This window comes from Branchiostoma belcheri, unplaced genomic scaffold, assembly GCF_001625305.1.
Source record: "Branchiostoma belcheri isolate BF01 breed outbred unplaced genomic scaffold, Haploidv18h27 scaffold7, whole genome shotgun sequence".
Lineage (NCBI taxonomy): Eukaryota > Metazoa > Chordata > Leptocardii > Amphioxiformes > Branchiostomatidae > Branchiostoma > Branchiostoma belcheri.
This window is the reverse complement of record NW_017804353.1, coordinates 6,012,975-6,033,406: the sequence shown is the minus strand read 5'-3', so window position 1 is coordinate 6,033,406 and position 20,432 is coordinate 6,012,975. Positions and strand designations below refer to the sequence as shown.

At 45.6% G+C, this 20,432-nt stretch overlaps 2 protein-coding genes across 2 annotated transcripts in view; one reads left to right on the top strand and one right to left on the bottom strand.

Moving 5' to 3' along the window:
- Positions 1-12,434, top strand: part of LOC109484409 (sacsin-like) — a 21,232-nt gene extending 8,798 nt beyond the window's left edge. The window contains exon 6 of the mRNA XM_019787657.1: positions 1-12,434. This exon is cut by the window's left edge and continues 685 nt beyond it. Coding sequence (XP_019643216.1) covers positions 1-10,942 — 10,942 coding nt within the window. The 3' untranslated portion in view covers positions 10,943-12,434.
- Positions 12,435-13,782: 1,348 nt separating this feature from the next.
- The window catches only part of LOC109484720 (putative ammonium transporter 3), a 13,708-nt gene continuing 7,058 nt past the window's right edge, over positions 13,783-20,432 (bottom strand). Inside the window, exons 9-11 of the mRNA XM_019788080.1 lie at positions 16,064-16,302; positions 14,919-15,001; positions 13,783-14,029 (exon numbers count right to left, since the gene is read on the bottom strand). Of these exons, the coding sequence (XP_019643639.1) occupies positions 13,783-14,029; positions 14,919-15,001; positions 16,064-16,302 (569 nt within the window). The remainder of the gene's footprint in view (positions 14,030-14,918; positions 15,002-16,063; positions 16,303-20,432) is intronic.

Sequence of the window (20,432 nt, the reverse complement as noted above, 5' to 3'; positions counted from 1 at the left end):
CTTTCCCACAACCCTCATCGTCACTAACGACCTGGAATCACAGACTCTTGGGCGTCTTGTTGGTCTCCAACAACTGAGTACAGCACAGCTTTTGGCGCGGATGATAGAGAAGGTTCGCGGGGACGACTACACAACAGAACAGGTGGACTCACTCATGCTGTGGGTTCTCAGGAATCTCCGTACATTAAAGTCCAAGGATCCGAGCATCATCAGCCGAATCCAAACTTTGGCATTCGTGACGACCAGCAACAACACCAAAGTGACCCCCACCGAGGTGTTTAACCCCGAAGAGACGTTCTGTGATGTGTTACTGGGTGAACCAGTCTTCCCAGGACCACCATACGCGGACAAGATCATACTGACATCTCTGCTGGAGCTTGGGATGCGACAGAACCTATCTGCACAGGACATTCTACGCAGTGCTAAGAATGTACAGACCTATCAATCTGGAAAGTTGACCCTGTCTGATGCAAAACAAAAGGCCGTTGCAATCATGTCCGTCGTTGTTCACGGAACGCTCACGACTTCCGTTAACGGCGTACTCCTTAAAGCTGCCCTAATGGACGTGAACTTCTTACCGGTCTGCTCAGAAAGACCCAAGTCCTATCTGCCAGGTCTGCAGTGGTATCCTGAGACAAGCAACGCCGTATTTGTAAACCCAAGAGACGCTCGAGGTTTGGAGTGTGCAGAGCTTGTCGGCGCGACCATGCCGGTTGTTGATGGGAAGATATCTGATGATTTCATCTCTGCTTTTGGATGGAACAAGAACAGTTTACCGATCGAGAAAGTCGTCGAGCAACTCAAAACGGTATGCAGCCATTACACCAGGTCACCACACCTTCCCAAGCACCATGTTGTACAGATGTTGACCGAGATCTATCAGCACATTGACGCCAGGTTGGAAGCAGGAGAGAAAGATGCCCTACAGCCACTGTCTTCCCCAGATTTCCCTCCCTGGATCTGGCAGGGTGACGGACTCGCAGCACCAAACGCAGTGGCGCTGACCTCCCCGTTCAACCCCACCATTGACCTTGCACCATACAGATTCATCCTGCCAAAGGAGTTCCATGACTTCAGGAAGATGTTCAGGAACGCTGGCGTCAAAGAGACCTTTGACCAAACGGACCTGGTGAAAACGTTGCATGAAATTCAATCGGCGCCAAAAATGTCGACAGAAAGAGATCTGAAGTTGTCTGTGGACATTATAGGTTGGTTAGTCAGCCACCCAGACATCCTTGAAGAGGTACGAGACGACATATTGGTCCCCATAGCAACGAAGGACAGCTGCCGTCTGACATTGGCACCTGTGAGCGAGTGCACATACAATGATGTATCTTGGAGCGATGCGCAGGATTTACTAGATGACGAGGATGAAGAATTCAAGCCTCTCCACAAACTGATACCGTTAGACACAGCACAACTGCTCGAGGTGCCATCTCTCAGCCAGAGGGTCGTCAGTGCCGAGGAGTTCGGGTTCGACCAGTGTGGACAGCACGAGAAAGTCACACAGCGTCTCAAGAACATATTGAACGACTACCCCGAGGGAGCTGGGATCTTCAAAGAACTCATTCAAAACGCAGACGACGCCGGGGCAACGGAAGTGAAGTTCCTCATCGACTGGCGAAAGAACGAAGACTCCAGAGAGGGCCTGATCGACCACGGCATGGAGGTGTGCCACGGACCGGCGCTGTGGGCGTACAACAACGCCACGTTCAGCGAGGAGGACTTCAAGAATATCCAGAACCTAGGAGGGCAAACTAAGCTGGAGGCCCTCGAGAAGGTGGGCAGGTTTGGGGTTGGCTTCAATTCTGTGTACCATGTTACAGACGTCCCGAGTTTTGTCAGTGGAAGTCGAGTCCTTTTCTTTGATCCACATGCAACACACCTATCAAAACACATCAAAGATAAGTCTAGACCAGGAATCGGACTTGACTTAGAGAAGAACACACGGCTGGTAAGCAGGTTCAAAGACCAGTTCCAGCCTTTCCAGGATGTCTTTGGTTACAGCACCAGTACCCCCTACAACGGAACGCTGTTCAGGCTCCCGTTAAGAACACCGCAGGAAGCAGCCGAAAGTGAGATCAGCGACGTGTCGTACAGCAAACCTGGCAATGCAAACATAGAAAGCCTGATCAGAAGTTTCAAGGAAGGCCTGAAACCTCTCCTACTCTTCACCCAGAATGTCAGACAAGTAACGATGTACACCCTGGCAGAGTCCACAGACCCCTCGAAGATGGTTGAAACGTTCCACGTCTCAAAGTCACCTGTGAAATATTTACGGGAGATGCAGATTCTGTCCCCTTCTCACAAGTTGACCGACAAATTCCAAATCCAAAGCAACTGTCTGCTGGCGACGTCAGACGTAATGAAACGCCAAGGGACCAACAGAATGAAGGAGTGCCCGGAAACATCCATGGTAGTCAAGGTAACCTGCCAAGAGGGTACGGGCAACGCCGTGAGTGAGGAGTGGATCATCTCGTCCTGCATGGGCTCATCGGCATCACTGAAGTTAGCTTTGTCTGACAGAGGAAAGAAGACCGGACTTGTTCCATGCGGCGGTGTGGCAGCGTTGCTGAAGTCAAGTGATGACAGCCACCAGAACGACTCCATGGATAATCCCCCAAACGGAGAGGTGTTCTGTTTCCTACCCCTGTCTATCAGAACAGGCCTGCCTGTCCACGTGAACGGCAGTTTCGCCGTGGCATCCAATCGCCGAGGACTATGGGAAGAGACGAGCACCGACCGGAACGACCTGAAGGTGGAGTGGAACAAGGCTCTTATGGAGGACGCTGTGTGTAAGGCCTACGTCACAATGCTTCTAGACCTCAGTGACATGGCAAAGAAAGGACAGCTAACTCCCTATCAATATCACAGCTTTTGGCCTAACACCTGTCACATTCCAGGCACCACACACTACAGCGTCCTTGTGAAAGCCTTCTACGCTGCCTTGTCATCCCGTGGCAAACCGCCATCTCTGTTTGAGTCCGAGGGACAGTGGTTGAGTTTTACATCGATGGTATTGCTTGATCCTGGGATCACCTTTTCCTCAGACGAAAACGTTGCCGCCAGGTGGGCTCTACAGCAGTGTCTTCCGAACTACACTGTCGTTGAGCTGCCCGAATGGGCACGGCAAGGATTCGAAGCAGCCGAATGTGTTGAGGTTCTCTCTGAGCACACATACACAGAGAAACGGTTCTACTCCGAACTGTTCTTTCCCAGCATTCATGAGCTGTCTGAGGAAACACGGGATCCTCTGATGCTCCGTATATTAGGCAGGGAAAATGGAGAATACCATGACTTAATCAAAACTACAGCTTGCATTCCCACCAGCCCAAGAGGACAAGAATTGTCCTGTCCTGGACAACTCATACACCCCAATGGAAAACTTTCTGCAATGTTCCTTCCCGGGGATAAGAAGTTCCCACATGGATCCACAGAAACCTACCTGAAACCCTCTCGTCTGCAGGTATTAACAGAGCTGGGCATGTGCAAAGATGACGCCCCATGGCAAGTCGTAATCGAACGTGCAGAGTCAGTGATTGGCTTGAACATGGTCAACCAGACGGAGTCTCGGAAGCGAATCGCTGCCCTGCTGGACTTCATCGTTATGAAGTCTAAAAGAGAAACGGACGAGGAGCAGCTTGAACAAGTGAGAAAACAATTGTCCACCATTCAATTCCTACCAGTCATGCAAAAGCCCAAGGAAAGGCGTTTTGCTTGGAAAGGGTCTGAGTACGCCGCAGACGCACTCCTTTCCGCCCATGAGCTACAGCCAAGTAAGAACTGCATGATTGCCGGTGTCTCCAGCCCGATTCTTTGCAGTAGCGTTTCTACCGTAGATGAAAACCCCAACAGTCAGTACACAATCCCATCCGGGCTTAGCAAGTTTCTGGGCCTGGAAGACAAATCTCCTGACTTGGAAGAAACATTGGCCAACCTCCTAGCAATCATTGCTATCAACATGAAAGTGCTTTCGATGGCAAAAGAAAGGGTTTGGGATTACACGAGGAAATCTTACATAGAGACATGCAAGCACCTGCAGAAGCTTTGTCAGGGGTCTGAAAACAACGCCGAGCATATTGCCACAAAGTTGTGCGAGACCCCCTTTATCATGAGCTTGAAAGACAGAAAATTCCTCCCTCCTTCGAATGTGTGCTTTGAGATGAGGTTCGATGGTTCACCCTATCTGTACCAAGCACCAGAGGAACTAGCCACAGAACTCAGATCTCTTCTTTTGGTCTGCAAAGTCAAAACAGCGTTTGAAGCATGTGACTTCATACGAGCACTTGACCACCTGAAAGAAGATAATGGAGATCAGAGGCTGAGCCCTCATGAGGTCGACCTAGCACTGGAACTATTAAAAGCAGCCAGCGACCTGGAGGGAGAAGACATCAAAGAACAGGACCTTTGGATCCCGGACCAGAGTGGCGTGTTGCGCAGACCCTCTGAGGTATGTTACAATGACTGTGCCTGGATAAAACAGAAAGATGACATGGTGTTCTGTCATAATGAGATGTCAAGAGGCCTAGCGGTGGACAAGTTGGGAGTAAAGCCCGTACGACACAAGGCACTGGAGGCGTACTCACACAACCTGTCTTGTTTTGGGACTGATTTCGGCCAGGCCGAAAAGTTGACCAACAGAATCAAACACCTGCTGGATGCTTATCCCTTCGGCAAGGAGATTCTCAAAGAACTGCTGCAAAATGCCGACGACGCCGGAGCAACTGAAATCCACTTCGTTTTCGACAAGCGTCAGCACGACACCAAGCACATCTTCGACGATAGCTGGAAGGACCTGCAAGGACCTGCCCTGTGTGTTTACAACAACAGACCTTTCACAGAGAACGACCTGATTGGCATACAGAACCTTGGACAAGGCAGCAAGGCACATGATCCGGTAAAGACTGGAAAGTATGGAGTCGGCTTCAACGCGGTCTACCACCTGACAGACTGTCCGTCCTTCATGACAGGAGGAGACACGCTGTGTGTTTTTGACCCGCAGCTCCGATTTGTCCCAGGAGCGAGTGTGGAGTATCCGGGACGAATGATTCGTGGCATCGACGCCTACCTGAGAGAACAATACAAGGATGTGTTCAACTGCTATCTCAATGACCAGCCTGCGTTTTCTTCTCAGGAAAACACCATGTTCAGATTCCCTTTACGGACGGCAACGATGGCGACCACTTCCGACCTGAGTGACAAAGAAGTCACGGAAGAAATGGTCATGAGCCTCCTGCACAGATTCAAAAGTGAAAGCTTTGAAGTCCTTCTGTTCCTCAACAGCGTGGAAAAGATCAAGATCTCCATCATAGAGAGGGACGGAACCTCGCGGGAGTTCTATCACGCCGAAGCACTCATTTCTTCGGAGGCAAAGCAAGATCGACGAAAGTTTGCGGACTACGTGGCTGAATGTGCTCACAGTGAAGAGCCTCTCCACGAAATGCCAACTCACCATGTCACATACAACTTGGACCTACGTGACAACAATCAGCACCAAGAGACGTGGATAGTTCACCAGAGAATCGGGTTTGAGGACAAGGACATCCCAAACAGCATCAAAGAGGCCCACGCAGCAAAGGAGTTGGGTCTACTTCCAAGAGGGGGAGCAGCTATCTGTCACAACCATTGCAAACAGCCTTATTCGTCAAAGGCTTCCAATGAATCATGGAGTTATCAGAAGTGTTACCATATGGGGCCCAAGCGCGCATTCTGCTTCCTGCCGCTTCCCATAGAAACAAAGCTCCCGGTCCATGTGAATGGCCATTTCGCCCTGGACCACGAGGCTCGGAGAAACCTGTGGAAAGACGAGAATGGCGGGATGAAATCCGACTGGAACAAGACGCTGATCAAAGAAGTCATCGCTCCGGCGTACGCCGCGGTGCTGGCTGCGAAACGAGCAGCAGACTTCGGAGTAGAACAGAAATCTTTCACAGCATCAAAGGCACAGGACGTCAAGAGATCGCTGGAGTCGTACCACGATCTCTTTCCATCGGTCTCAAAGACGACTGGTGAGTGGAAAGGCCTGTCTTCAGCTTTCTATCAGATCATCGATCACAAACATCTTCGCCTATTGCCGGTGTTACGGTCTACACATGATGATTTCCAGCCAGGAAGGAGCAGCCACCACCAGGTAACATTAGAATGGCTACCACCAACAGGATCTGGAAGAGATGAGGCATTTTTCAACACATTGAAGTACGATGATGCTGGAAACACGAAGGTTGGGAGCAATAAAAAGCCCAGAAGACAGGTACTGATAGAGAGCCTTCTGGCCTTAGGGTTTAACCTAATAGCCAGTCCAACAACAATTCTCGACGCCTTTCATTACGCTAAAGTTGACGTGCAAGAAGTAAAGCCAGAATCTGTGGTGGACTTTCTTCAGACGTACGCAGACGACGACCCGTTGTGTCGTATCGGAGCGTCACTTCCTGCCCAGGTGTCCAGCACTACTTTCAAGGAACCAGAGAACCTGCAAGTGGTCCTTCACTACTGTTTGTCACGCACACTAGACGAAAACAAGAAACACAAACTACATGGCGTTCCCTTGCTTCTGACGACCGACAAAATCCTGAGAGTCTTTGATCTTTCTAACCCCGTGTTTGCCACATACTATGCGAACCTCGTCCCAAGTGCGCCAGATTTGTTTGTGGACTGGTCATGCCTCTCGGACCTACCACGTCAAGACGCTGACAAGTCAGTTCTTTCCTTCGATGTCGAGGCTTTGTGTAACCTGCTGCCACGTCAACTGAACGAGAGTGTATTCAGACAGGGGAACACTGTTGAATGGAATCCACAGTGCCCCACGCAATATTGGATACATCGTCTTTGGCAATTCCTCGATCATGAAATGCCAAGACAGAAGTCATCAGATCAAGACACTTTCCTTAGGAAGATCAATACTTTGTTTGGAAACTGGTCTGTCTTGCCGGCTTGTACACATTCACCGATGATAGGACGTTACAGTAACTCGACCTGCTACGAGGTCCCTCCTCTGCAACCAGGGAAACCTTACCTGGTCCCACTGTGTAAGGCACACGCTGTGGTGACGTTTGATGTCGGAGCCTCACATCTACAGCAGATCAAGGTGGCAAAAATCATGCGGAAACTCCATTGCCTGGAGCTGAACACACTCTGTTTTCGTGATCACCCGGAGGTCCCACCCAGCAACGACAGAACAGTACAATTGGCAAGACGTTTTGTCTCATCTCTCACAAACCATGTAGGGATTTTAAGAGTTTTGACCTCCCTTTTCGCTGTGCAAGGAGGCACAACTACGGATCCTCTAGACCCCGACGACGCAACAGAACTGTTGAAGTATTTTGAAGCAGAAGTAGACAAGCTCAAAACTGATCCAGAGAATCTGCAGATGTTGCGATCGTTGCCCCTGTACAAAACAATCCACAACAAACTTATCAGTCTCATCACCACGCGCCAGTGCCACGTGTTGCCGGCGGGAATACCAACAGCCGAAATGGATGAGTGGATTAAACGGTCAGACGCGGTCTTTCTCGAAAAAATCTCCAAACTCGAGGGACTACACAAGGCATTGGGGTGCTCAGGGATTACGGATGCCGATGTGTACCAAAGGTACATTTTCCCCAACATCGACCACCTGAGTGATGAGGCAGTAAAGGTGCACCTTGAGTACCTAAGAAATATGTTACATGGAATGCATATGGCGGAGGAGCATGCCCGCACCCGCGAGTCTTTGTTGGCAAGTCTACGACATCTACGCATCATCCCATCACAAAGAGGCAGAAGGCCCGTGAGTGATTTCTATGACCACAACCATTCCGTGTTTCGTGAAATGGTCTCAGACGAGAACTTCCTCCCTGAAGACTATCGAAAGGAAATGTTGAAATGGAGACAGTTCTTCATCAACATCGGGTTTATTCACGAAGTAACAAAGCCCATGTTCCTCGAGTACGCAATGGAAGTGGAACGTCTGGCCAAAGTAACCAGAAGCAAAGAGAGTCGATTGACAGAGAAATCAAATGTGCTGGTCGATCAGTTCTTTACAATGAACAAGTTGTCGGAAGGACGTTTCATTGAAGAAGTGTCCGGTATCAGGTTCATTGTACCTGTAAAGGCACGAAGTGCTCTGATCAAGCTGCACAGTCAATATGGAGCCAAAGGTGACGTCTTGCCCTTTGTCTGCTTCAAGGACTCAATTCCAGAGAGCAAACAAGAGCTTTGCTGGACCCGGGCGAGTCTTCTACCCAACAGTGTGCATCCACAGTCAATGTACTATCGGGGAGATTCAAAGAAACTGTGTCACCGCCTAGGCATCCGGTTACAACCATCAATAGATACCGTAACGAGCCACGTCACACATCTTTGCCAACATCTGGCCCAACAAAAAGCCACGGAGACGGAAGAGGGAGCAAACTCACCCTCAGCCTGCAAAACTCTTTGGAAGGTGATGCTGAAAGTCTACGCATTCCTTTCAGAGAAAGCCTCTGATGGCGGTTCCTTGAAGGAGAAGTTAGGAAACGCACCATGTATAGTGGTTGAAGAGGGCAGAAGGCTTGTTCGCCCGGACCAAATTGCGATCACACTCGAGCAAAGTGATGAGATTCGGCCATACCTGTATGCCATGCCCATGGAGCTTGGGCCATACAACAAGCTTTTTGTCTCTTTAGGGGCTCCAGAAAAGCCAATGCCACTGCAATACGCAAAGATTCTAGAAGCGCTCTATGTCTCATCCGGAGGAGAACCCTTGAACCCCAACGAAAAGAAAGCAACTAACCTGGCCCTTTTCGGAATGTTCCATCGCCTGACACCTCTATCGTCCATTCAGTTTGGGGAAGGAAAACCCTCCAAAACACAAGAAGTCGAGGATTCCTTTCACAAGTTACAGTGTCTGTACCTCCCCAGCCGCAGGAGCAGGCTGCTCAAATCCACCGACCTTGTATTCGACGATGTTCCACAGTTCACAAATAGGGTTAAGGAGGGTTTCAACTATGATATCTTGGTTCGCCTGGAGGATTGCCACTTGTTTGGTGATGAACACGAACTAATCCACCGGCTCCCCTCTCAGCTCCAACCCATGCATCTCAGTTCCCTCATTTACGAGCAAGTCTGTGAAGGATATGAGCAAATGGCCTGTGTCATGGGCACCAATTGTGTCTTGGAGTCTAGATTGACATCATTGTTCTTGAGCACACACTTTCGACAGGCAATAGTCCGTCTGTCCAAGCACAGTCTCGGAGAAAGATGTGACGAGGAGAAAGTCACAAAGGCAGCCGAAGAGTTTGTATCATCCATAACGGTCTGTTGCAAACAGCAACTGATCACGCGCCTTGTGTACAAGGAATCACAGGAGCAAATCAAAGACAGCAGCGGCAAGTCCTACTGTTTCATTGAAGACAATACATTGTACGTAGCACACACAAACTCAACGTCTAAAGGCTACAGTGCATTCAACTACAACCTGACGAAGGTAGTTAATGACGGCCTGGGGCGACCTCTCATAAACCTGCTACCCCTTATGATGGTTCTCAGTGTGGACGACCCGTCAGATATTCCAGGTGAACTTGACATGGCCGGCATAAAACGTTACACGTCCGGTCAGAAAGATGACTCCCCCCTTCCTACCCTCGGCACTCCCATTCCGGAAATCTTTCACCACCTCCTGACGAGTAACCCAGCTCACTACTTCTCTCCTGGTGACTATGTGGGGTTTGAGCTGTACGATCCAGACTTAGAGTCGGATTCCAAGGACGAAGAAGAATACACCATGACATTTCTGTACGCAAAAGTCATAAAGGAAGTATCGACAGATACCGATCTCAAGTTCGGTCTGGGCAGGAAGTATGTCATAGATCTGGGAGAAACGAAAAGAACAGTGAGCACGGCAGACCTTTACAAGTTTTGCCGCCCCAGCGTGTCAGGGCCGCTCGTTCCGTATGAAGGAGAGTCAGGCGAAGAAGATTCCTCAGCAGCTAAACCACCTCAGAGTCTTGAAGATGCAATGGAAGAAGTGAGCAACATGTTGGAGGAAGCATGGAAGCTTCCAGAAAATGAGAGAAAGAAGGTAGTGAGGCGCCTTTATCTCCAATGGCACCCGGATAAGAACCCTGACAACGTCGAGTTGGCTACTGAGGTGTGCAAACACATCCAGGCCGAAATCAGCAGGCTTGAGAAGGGTCTTCCTAGGAGGACGGGAGGAGGGTCTGGGTCTGGAGGCAGCGGCTTTGATTTCGGAGGAAGTAGCTTCAGCAGCTCCTTTAACAGGTGGAACTCCCATGCCAGGTTCCACCGCCGCCAGAGGGAGCAGTTCCATGAACGCTACAAAGGCGGAAACTTTAGAGGCTGGCGAACACGCTCAGGCCAGTGGGTTCCCCCCAGGACCGATGGAGACGGCTTCCCTAACCCGCGGGAGGCGGGCCGCTGGCATCGCCAGGCTACAGCAGACCTACAGGCTGCCAGGGATAACCTAAGCGGACCTGGTACCTCCTTTGAGTGGACGTGTCTGATGTGCCACCAGGCGGCAGAGAAAGCTCTGAAAGCTGTGCAACTGGGCAAGTTCGGGAAGTACGAGATGGACTACCACATAGGAGGCATGGCGATGGCACTGGAGACCAGCTGCGGGGATGAACTGACCGGTGTCGGCGATGCTGCAATGGAGCTGTCGTCCATCGGGTCGTACCTCGGGTGTGATGACGTGTACCTGCGGGCCCGCTACCCCAACCTCCACCCGGCACCGAGAGTTCCTCACGACGCGTTCACCCGTCAGCACGCGGAAACCGCCGTTCGCCTGGCGCAGATTATACTGGACAGGACGGAGGACGCATTAACTAACCTACAACCTCCACCCGGCACCGAGAGCTCCCCACGACGCGTTCACCCGTCAGCATGCGGAAACCGCCGTTCGCCTGGCGCAGACTATACTGGACATGTCAAAGGAAGTATGGAACTAACAAACCTACCTACCAGATGAAGATTTGTTAGAGAACAGAATCCACATCAAAATCATTGGGACGTTTGAGAGTTAAAACATTTCAAATGTGAGCGTCAGAAAAAATCAACTGCTGATTCAAAGGGACATAAGTGCTCTTTTAGAAGCCGCCAAGTGCCTTCATGTAAAATTTATGGAAAGATGTAATGACGCATCAGTAAAGCTGAAATAGTTTTTCGACTTTTGTTAGGTTAAAAGTACATTCCTAGAGTTAAACAGAAAACCAGGTCTTGTATTGTTTGCTATATTTCCTATGACTAGATGACGATTCAGACGGATTGACTGGATGATTTAGCTTTATTTTACTCAGGGAGCCTTATGATAGTTTGAGTAATGCGTACTTAAAGCATAGAAGTTAATGAGCAATATATAATGATTATGAGGAAAAAATGAGGTTATCATTGCATCATGAATGTTTGCGTTAAGGGTTCACCCAACTATACATTAACCTGCTTTCTGTTGGAAACATTGTAAACATGACAAGTTTTATTCTCAATAGTAAGTAGACCACAAGATGTATTCCTGTGGGCAGTCAAAGAGTTTAGCTTGAAATAGCTTTACAATTCTTTGTTAGGTTCAACGTACATTTCTTTGTGTAGACATGAAACGTTAATGATAAAACAAGATTATCGGTGCATCTTACATACAATGTATCTTCATTTTAAAAGAAACCAACCACCTATATATTAGCCTGCTTTATGTTATTAAACATTGTAATCATGACAAGATTTCTTCACGGTAGCAAGTAGATCACAAGGACATGACTTATTGCTCTATCTGGGAGTTATGGAGTTTAGCTTGATATAGCTTTTCAATGTTTTGTTTGCTTCAAAGAGTACATTACGTAGACAGGAAATCACGTCTTGTAATGTTTGCTATATTTCTTATGAGTAGATGACAGCTTACATGACGAGTTGGAAGTTAACTGGACGATTAAGCTTTTGCATTTTACACAGAAAGTCTTATGATAGTTTGATAGTTTGGTAGACTGTGTCTTACACTACTGGGCCTTATGAGCAATATATAAACCAACTATAATTTGAAAATGAGTTTATCATTGCTTCTCATATGGTTGCGTTAAGAATTCAACCAAATTTACATTAACCTGCGTTGTGTTGGAAAACATTGTAAACATGCCAAGTTTTATTCTCAATAGTAAGTAGATCATAAGATGTATTTCTTTGGGCAGTCAAAGAGCTTAGCTTGAAATAGCTTTACAATTCTTTGTTAGGTTCAACATACATTCTTTTATATAGACATTCCACTTTGGTACGAAACGATCACAAAGTTGGGACATGGAAGTATGAGTAGACGAGAAACTAACTCAATGTCAACAACGAGAATAATCAGATGGCAAAGTAGTAGAGAGTTTTCATGAAGGAAGCGTGGTGGAGGCATTACTACCTTACTCATACACTTCATAGTTTATGGTTGGGTGATTAAACACTACCGCTTTGTTACGTTTTGTGAAAGTATGGAATAAATTTCTGTTTAATTGTACCTGTATTGTCATATTTTAGTCCCAAATATCGACTAACGGCAGGAGAATAGAGGTGTGTGTGTGTGTGTGTGTGTGTGTGTGTGTGTGTGTGTGTGTGTGTGTGTGTATGTGTGTGTGTGTGTGTGTGTGTGTGTGCGCGTGTGTATTCTACTAAAAGATGGTGGCATCGTGTGGCGTAATATGGTCAGACCATTCTCGGAACCAAAAGGTCCATGGTTTGATCCCGAGACATTCCCGATGTTGTAACCTAGGGAAAGACACGTTGCACGACGTTCCCCCCACTGTACGGTGGGTGACGTCCACCGGACATTTCAGCTAATCGTTGATACTTATGTCCAAACACTGATGAGGACACAGACAGATTTGAATAAACGAATGAATGGTTTATTTGATCATGTCAATTAGATATGAAAAGCACATCGCATCTATAGGCTGTATTTTGCACATTCTACATATTCAAAAACATAAGGCAATTTACCGATTAGGGCTAATCGTATCGTTCTTATTTAACAATATACTGTACATATTCTAAAATCACAAGAAAACACTACCTTAAGACGGATACGTCGTAGTAGTTCAAACACACACACGCACACACACACACACACACACACACACACACACACACAGTAGTATACACATTTATTATTATGGTGTCGCCAATGTGCCAAGATCTTCACATTTGCCACTAAGAACCGTGTATTTTTTTAACAGTGTGCAATGACATAAGCACATGTAGATCCAAGAACGCGAAAACAAAGAAACAAACAGCCCAAATTATCTGTAAAACGTTTCCCTGAATTGAATAGTCATTCATATACATATAGATATTCATATACATGTTCATACACATATTTCACTCATATTGTATATTAGGAATAATATTTTCAACTAGTAAACAAGTTTAATACTATACTATCATTTAATACCGCGATCTCTTAATACAGGTTTTAGGTAGTTAGACATAGATATGCATGGCATCTGACATAAATATACATTAAAACGTAGTAGTTAACACGACCAGAAATAGCTTATTTAATTAATTTAGGCAGCTGGCTGTCATTTATGTTTTTCTTAACTTGACCGTTACTTAAAACAATGAGTGATGACCTCCGTTAATAGTTTGATTAGATTGCTGAATGATTGAAAAGCAAATTCTTTTTTTTCACAACCAATTTTTTAACACTAACTGAACTAGGATAGCATTCATGCTTGCCCTGATGAAAGTTACATATGGTGATTAAAATGTCGGCTCGTGTTAAAGAAGTGGTTTTGATTTTGAAAAAAAAAAAAGAACTTTGCTATTCAGTAAGTTGTGACGTTAGTGCACGTCTGCCGGAACCTTCAGAAACTTTCCTTCAGCATCATCGAACGCGTCATTGTTGCGCCCGTGACGTCCTGACGGCCGGTGTGACGTCATTGCTGTCTGTGGCAGCTCCCTGGCCTCCTCAGTGACGTCATCTGCAGCCCGACGCGCTCTCCTGATCACCAGACTCTTCCCGTCGTCTGAGATGTTGGCGGTGGACGGCCTCCGACCGTGCAGGCCCACCGTCTTGCCGTATGCCGACCTGAAATGGCATTATAGGCAGAAATGCGGTTGGTGTCATCTTAATCTATTCTAACAGGGTGAACTCCCTCCCAGTTGACATACGATGAGCGCCTACGCGGCTTTCTTTTAATTGATTAAATAAAGGCAAAGTATGGAAATCCCTTGGTTATCCATATTCTGTTTAACACAATAGGCCACAGCAAGTAAATTTTATGGATGGCATCCTCCACAGATTCCAAATCTAATGCAAGCGGGAGAAGAAAAAAAACAAGGCGGGCCGAAAAAAACAAGGTTCTTACATTTTGAAAGTTTGACTCAATCATTGTACAAATGATTTTGATTCAATCACATATACACAGCCAACATCACATATCACTGCATCAAAACATAAAATCAGAGCCTTGTCTTGTCTCCTCTCTTTATAGTTATCTGCCATCCACCTTCCGGCATGGCAACAGACATCTTGGCCTATTTTCGGCATGTTGACCACTGTCAGAAGGCCACAAAATTTCTTGTTTTTTTTCCCCAAATCAGGCGAAAATTAATGCGCGCGCTGATGTCATCCATAAAAATTACTTGCTGTGGCCATACATCTGTGTCATAACCCGAGTAACATATTACCTTGGCAACTATGTATATACTATGACTCTAGTATTGTATTATTGTATTTTTAAAAATGTCCGTATATATTATTGAAGTATTGTATATAACTATGCATAATCTCACTATGCAAGTATGCAATTTGTGAGATATAGAATATGTATTCCCATGCAAGTCTAACGATTTTCATCTTTTTCCCTAGGGTGTCCCTTAGTAATAGTCTTTGACTAGTTGGGACACCCTGGTTTCTTTGTAAGCCGAAATAGATAAATAAATAAAAATAAATAAATAAATAAATAAATGCCGACCTCGCGACCTTGTTCCTCAAGGCCAAGGAGATGTCGATGATCTTCAAGACGTCCTTCTTGGACAGCACGGGACCTGACGGTACCTTGAAACGTTAATGAACCGGTTTAGCTTCATGTAAAGCTAGATCGTGACAAGAAAGACATATCTTTTATCATTGTGCTCTCCTGTTATTTGCATGAATGATTTGTCAGGGAATTTTAGCCCTATAACAGGGTTAGTCTAATAACCGTAGGTGAGTCCACACGACCGACAGGGAGGGGAGGTCAGTTGATTACGGATGATACTGGGCTGGGGCCAATTGAAACAGCCACAAGCATGATGTTATTGGTATTTATACACTAACTTTCCCCCACAACTACATACATGTATTAACAAAGAGTGTACAAAAACACTAGGGTGGAAAACTTATAGCAAATCGCTAATTTTAGTCTCACCAAAAAAGAATACAAATCAAAAACAAATAACAACTAGAAAGGCCGACATTTGCTTTGGAGCAAATTAAGCATGGCTTCACCACATTTTACGACATGGCAGGGAAAGAAGGAGAATACAAGGGAAAGCAATGTTTTACATAATATATAGTATGAAGTGACAAATAACTAAGAATATAACAGTTGGATAGCTATCGCCTACATTATTGATTAGGATTTTTGTTTGCATAATGCAAACTGTTGATTTTTAAGATAAAAAAAGCGTTTATGCCCCGCATTTCAATGCTTGAGCAGGAAAGTTTGACATACCTACCAAAGCACTTCAATGCAGTACCTACATTCAATATGGTATGGCTATGTACAGCTGTTCAGATGTGCAGATGGAGTCAACTCAATGAAATCCCAACAGCCAATCAGCAAGAAGAATAGAGGAAAGTTGCATGCCTATTGGTTGCTTGCTGTGCATGCCAGACAGATGACTCATGGATAGTCAACCCTAACTATATTATAAATTGTGACCTAAAACAGTCAAAATGTCCCAGTCAAATTATACAAGTTCAAGGGAGAGGGTATTGCCCACTTTATCTCCATACAAAATTTCATGTTATTTAGCCCGAAAATGAAGGAGTTGAATCAAGTTAAAGAAATGGCTTGAGTGTGCCGTCACCACGTCTTGTGATTAGATGTTGGAATATAAAAAAAAGTCACGTTACCTGGAAGGTCTCGCCCCCCGGCGTGCGGATGACGCCCTCGGACACGTCGTACTCCCCGTTGATGCTGTGCTCGCACACGTCGGCTCCGATAATCTCGGCCACCGTGCTGATCCGCAGCCCGATCGTCACGTCGATGGCCTTGAACGTGACGAACGACGTCAGCACGGCCAAGGCGATGATGACGACGCAGGCAAGGGTCTGTACGCCGAGGATGTACCAGCCGCCGCCGTAGATCAGGCCTGAACAAAGCAACAGACTGATCCTAAAAATAAGGCCCCGCCCACCTCCGTCAAAACATAGAAATGGCACTCTCTCATTGGTCGAACCACTAATTGCCACTGTCATCGATGCATCGGCCGCCGTAGATCACGCCTGAACAAAGCAACAGACCGATCCTAAAGCCCCGCCCACCTCCGTCAAAAAATAGAAATAGCACTCTCTCATTGGTCGAACCACTAATTGCCACTCTCTTATCATTGGTCGAACCGCTATTGCAGTTCTCTCATTGGTTGAATTGCCAATTGTGAAAGACTACTAGGATCGGTCTATTTACAACTAAAGCACCAATCATACATTGGTCTTCTGAACACGCCACACGACCCCTCGTTATACTCTTTCACTATGCCTCTGTCTCTCTACACTGTATCTGCCCCCTTCATCTCCCAGAGTACTGTAATTATGTTTACCGAAGGAAACATATTATATTTGCTCTATTTCCTCTTCCTCCTCCTCTTCCGTTCCAAACACCTAAAAATCGTCGATATTTTCATAACTAGAGCTTAAAAGAAAATGAAATTCAGCATGCTGGTAGGTTGGTACGTAAGACACTGAACCGCTGTCATTTCGGCCAACATAGATGTGAAAAAATGACTTTATTTGAAAAAAATGGGTGAAAAAAGATACATTTTAAGCCAAAAATCGAACAAAAAGAACGCGTTTGGAACATTCGAACAACCATGGAACAATGGAACAGCGTGTTCGATAACCGCGGGTCAATGACCCTAGCGCTACGCACGGAACACCCGAGCTTTCCAAATATGGGCATCCGCCCTCGTATGACGGGAGATTGCTGGACCAATGTCTGTGGTAAGTTTTCCTTTTCCTTCGTAGAAATACGGTCATATGAATACCAGTCTCGAGTAGAGAATATTGCATTGGGGTTTTGGGTTCAATATCCACAAGTAGGACTGCAGATTTCCACAGAACGCCGGCGACTTTGTGTAACTTTGTGCATGTCACCCACCGCCGGCTAAAATTTAAAAAAAAAAGCACTCATAATTTACTAGCTCCTGACGTGATAGAATCTCGTATGTATAAAGATTCAGGCTTGTTGCCGTTTAGAAAATTAAGTAAACAGAATTGTGTTCATCCGTAACTATTGTCGACTTTGTAATGTAGGTGCGGGGCCGGTCGGGGAGGGGGGCGTTTGTTTACGTCTATATAAACATGGATATAACATTACATTTTGTCGTTTTGTCAGACAGTTTCAATCTCTTTCGGGATAACACAGTACAGTTCATGGGATAAGCATCAAATCGGGATTAATCGGGATATCCCGCGGGATTTTTCGGGAACCATGTTGACTAAGTTTTTTACAGACAGACGGTGCAGCGCATGTTTGTTTCCAAATTATGCATGATGATAACAGTAGCACAAACGAATAGTGTTTTTAATCAAATATTTATTTTTTATCGAAAATTTTAGTGGCTTAATAATGTTTAGAACGATAACAAAATAATACAACCTTCTTGGTACGAGAATTTCTGTCTGACCTTGCGATGTGGACGGCCCGCTAAGTACTGCTTTTGATGTCACCCGACCCGCGCTATCTCAGATATAAAATCTAACACATCCACGTGCCATGTCGCCACTCGAGTTCATTTTTCTCCTAGATATGTAGGGGAGGTCGACGCACGGAGCTGCGGAAGGGAGATTAAACATTCTACATAAGAGGGGGGCGAAGCATAATTCAAAAGTTCTTTACGCTTTGTTTACGACGATCAAGAATTGATACATTTCTATGACTGGGCCACGTTGCCATAGAAACGGCACGCAGGATAGCTAGCAGACCGCGGGGCGCCAATCACAGCGCACAGACGGGAACCCGCCCACTAGCTGGGCGGTAGATTCAAACTCAAAGGCTTGATGCTCCGCCCCAGAGACTCCGACCGCCTGGCGACTGTAGCGATTTTACGCCTCAGCCCTGCACGCGTCATCCTGATTTCATTCCAAAACAACGTTTTTCACAAGTGACATCGAGAACTAGAATGCTTTTCTCCCCGGAAGAATGTTTGCCAGCCGCGTGGACGGTACTTACTTTCAGGGCCTAGGGTAATACGTACATGAATGGACGTGGTCGGATCGTTGTTGACGCAAGGGTTTATTTATGTGTACGTGTTTGGGGAGGGGTGAGACGCATGCCCCGGGATGTTTATTGGTTAATTTTCGTAATACAGAGACTTGACGCAGTCTGCTCATGAGAAGACCTCAACAAGTCCAAGATGCCACAATGAAACACAACTACTACTACAGCTGGTACGCCCTATTTTATTTGGTTAATAAACTTACCGGAAAAATCACCGGAGACGAAGGGATTATTACATTGTTACAAATTCATTCCTGCTATTTTCTTACAGTTTTTCGCTGGACAATAGCTTGGTAAAAAAAATCAAGGACCTTGAAAAAATGGAGCAGGTCAACTATAACCGCGTGAGGAACGCGTTATACACAATATTTCCGTACACTCCTGTGCTTCACCAATCAATCAATCAATCAAGCCGCAAGCATCACAGTAGATGCATGGCGGCTGTAGCCATGTCCCTCCAGGGTGTTCTGTTCACCACCGGTGAATAAAAATTATAGCAAAGTTGACTGACGTCAGGGTGCTCCATCGGCCCTGCCCAGATCGCCCGACAGGACGTAACAATAAACATTTGGCACGCCGCCATCGGTGATAGGACGCGGTAGACTTGGGGGTCTCGCACAAATGTTTTTTTCTCTCCGCGGTACGCAGGACACCCGGATATCTCGCGGGATTTATCGGGACGCCTATCCCGAAAAATTCCGTATCCCGATGATGCATATCCCATGAAGTTATCTCTCTAAACAAAATAAGGATAATTGCCTTTATGAATTCGACAGATGAAATATTGTTTGGGCTTCAATGAATAAAGCTTTTTAAGTATGTATGTATAGTTTTATGTTTTATAGAGTGTGTAGTTGCCAATATTTTACACAACTGTAGATTTTCATTATTGATTTCATATAAATTTTCAAAGAACAACTTTTATAGAAGTTGGTAAATTCACTGGCTCTGCGATCAAAAGAACAAGTGAAACCCAACATCACTGGCTTGATTTATATCTTATGTACTGTAGTATTAAAGACTAAAGTGCACTGTAGGAATTATTTCTTCATATGATAGTATTTTTCATCATATATATGATATACGTACTTACAATTAGCCTTCTGTCATGTATTTGTAATAATAATAAACTTATCATCATTATTATTTCAGCCTACGTCCTATTTTCTATTTACAAAAAGGCTGTGAGATGAGCGCAACAAAGTCCTTTGTAATCAAAGCTGTCAAAAAGACTAGAAGTTTACTTGGAGTCTGCAGAGGATGTCATAAATGAAATTTACATGCTGTGGCCTATTTGCAAACATGGTAAGAGGGTGTGCTGAGTGAATCATTGGTACTGTGGTATGTAACGTTACATATATCTCCTATACACGACACTAAAACTTCATTCTAAACTTCATCCTTGGCCTTACAAGGGCAAAAACATTCAAATCCCCCAGTTTTTACGGTAATGTTACTCAATAATAACAGTACATAGAAGTCAGTAATATAAGCAAAATATCCTTCTACCCATCCTTTCCCAATAAAGGTATAACGTTAAATCGTAGGCAAGACCATCCTGAGGTAAACATATTGCATTTGCTTGCAAATGTTACCTTTCTAGTATTACTCTTATATTATATCCTAATTTACAATTTTAGAAACAAACATATCTGTAATCTTAAAACAAACCATTTGTTTTCAGACATAGATGAATGCTACGATGGCACATACAACTGCACTGGGAACGAGATGTGCGTGAACGAGCCGGGGACCTACTCTTGCGCATGCGTACCAGGCACATTCTTACAGGGCGATATCTGCGCGCCAGGTATTACTCATAATTTTTCAGTATTAAGCTAGTTTCTAAGAACACTTCTTCAATAATTTTTTCAGTATAACCAATGTATGATTAACATACAAGTAGCAATGTTTAATTACTTGCTCCCTCATACCTTTGTTGACAATGCCTATTGAGATTTCTGAATATGAATATAGGCTTGCCGTTGCAGAGCTCATCGTGAT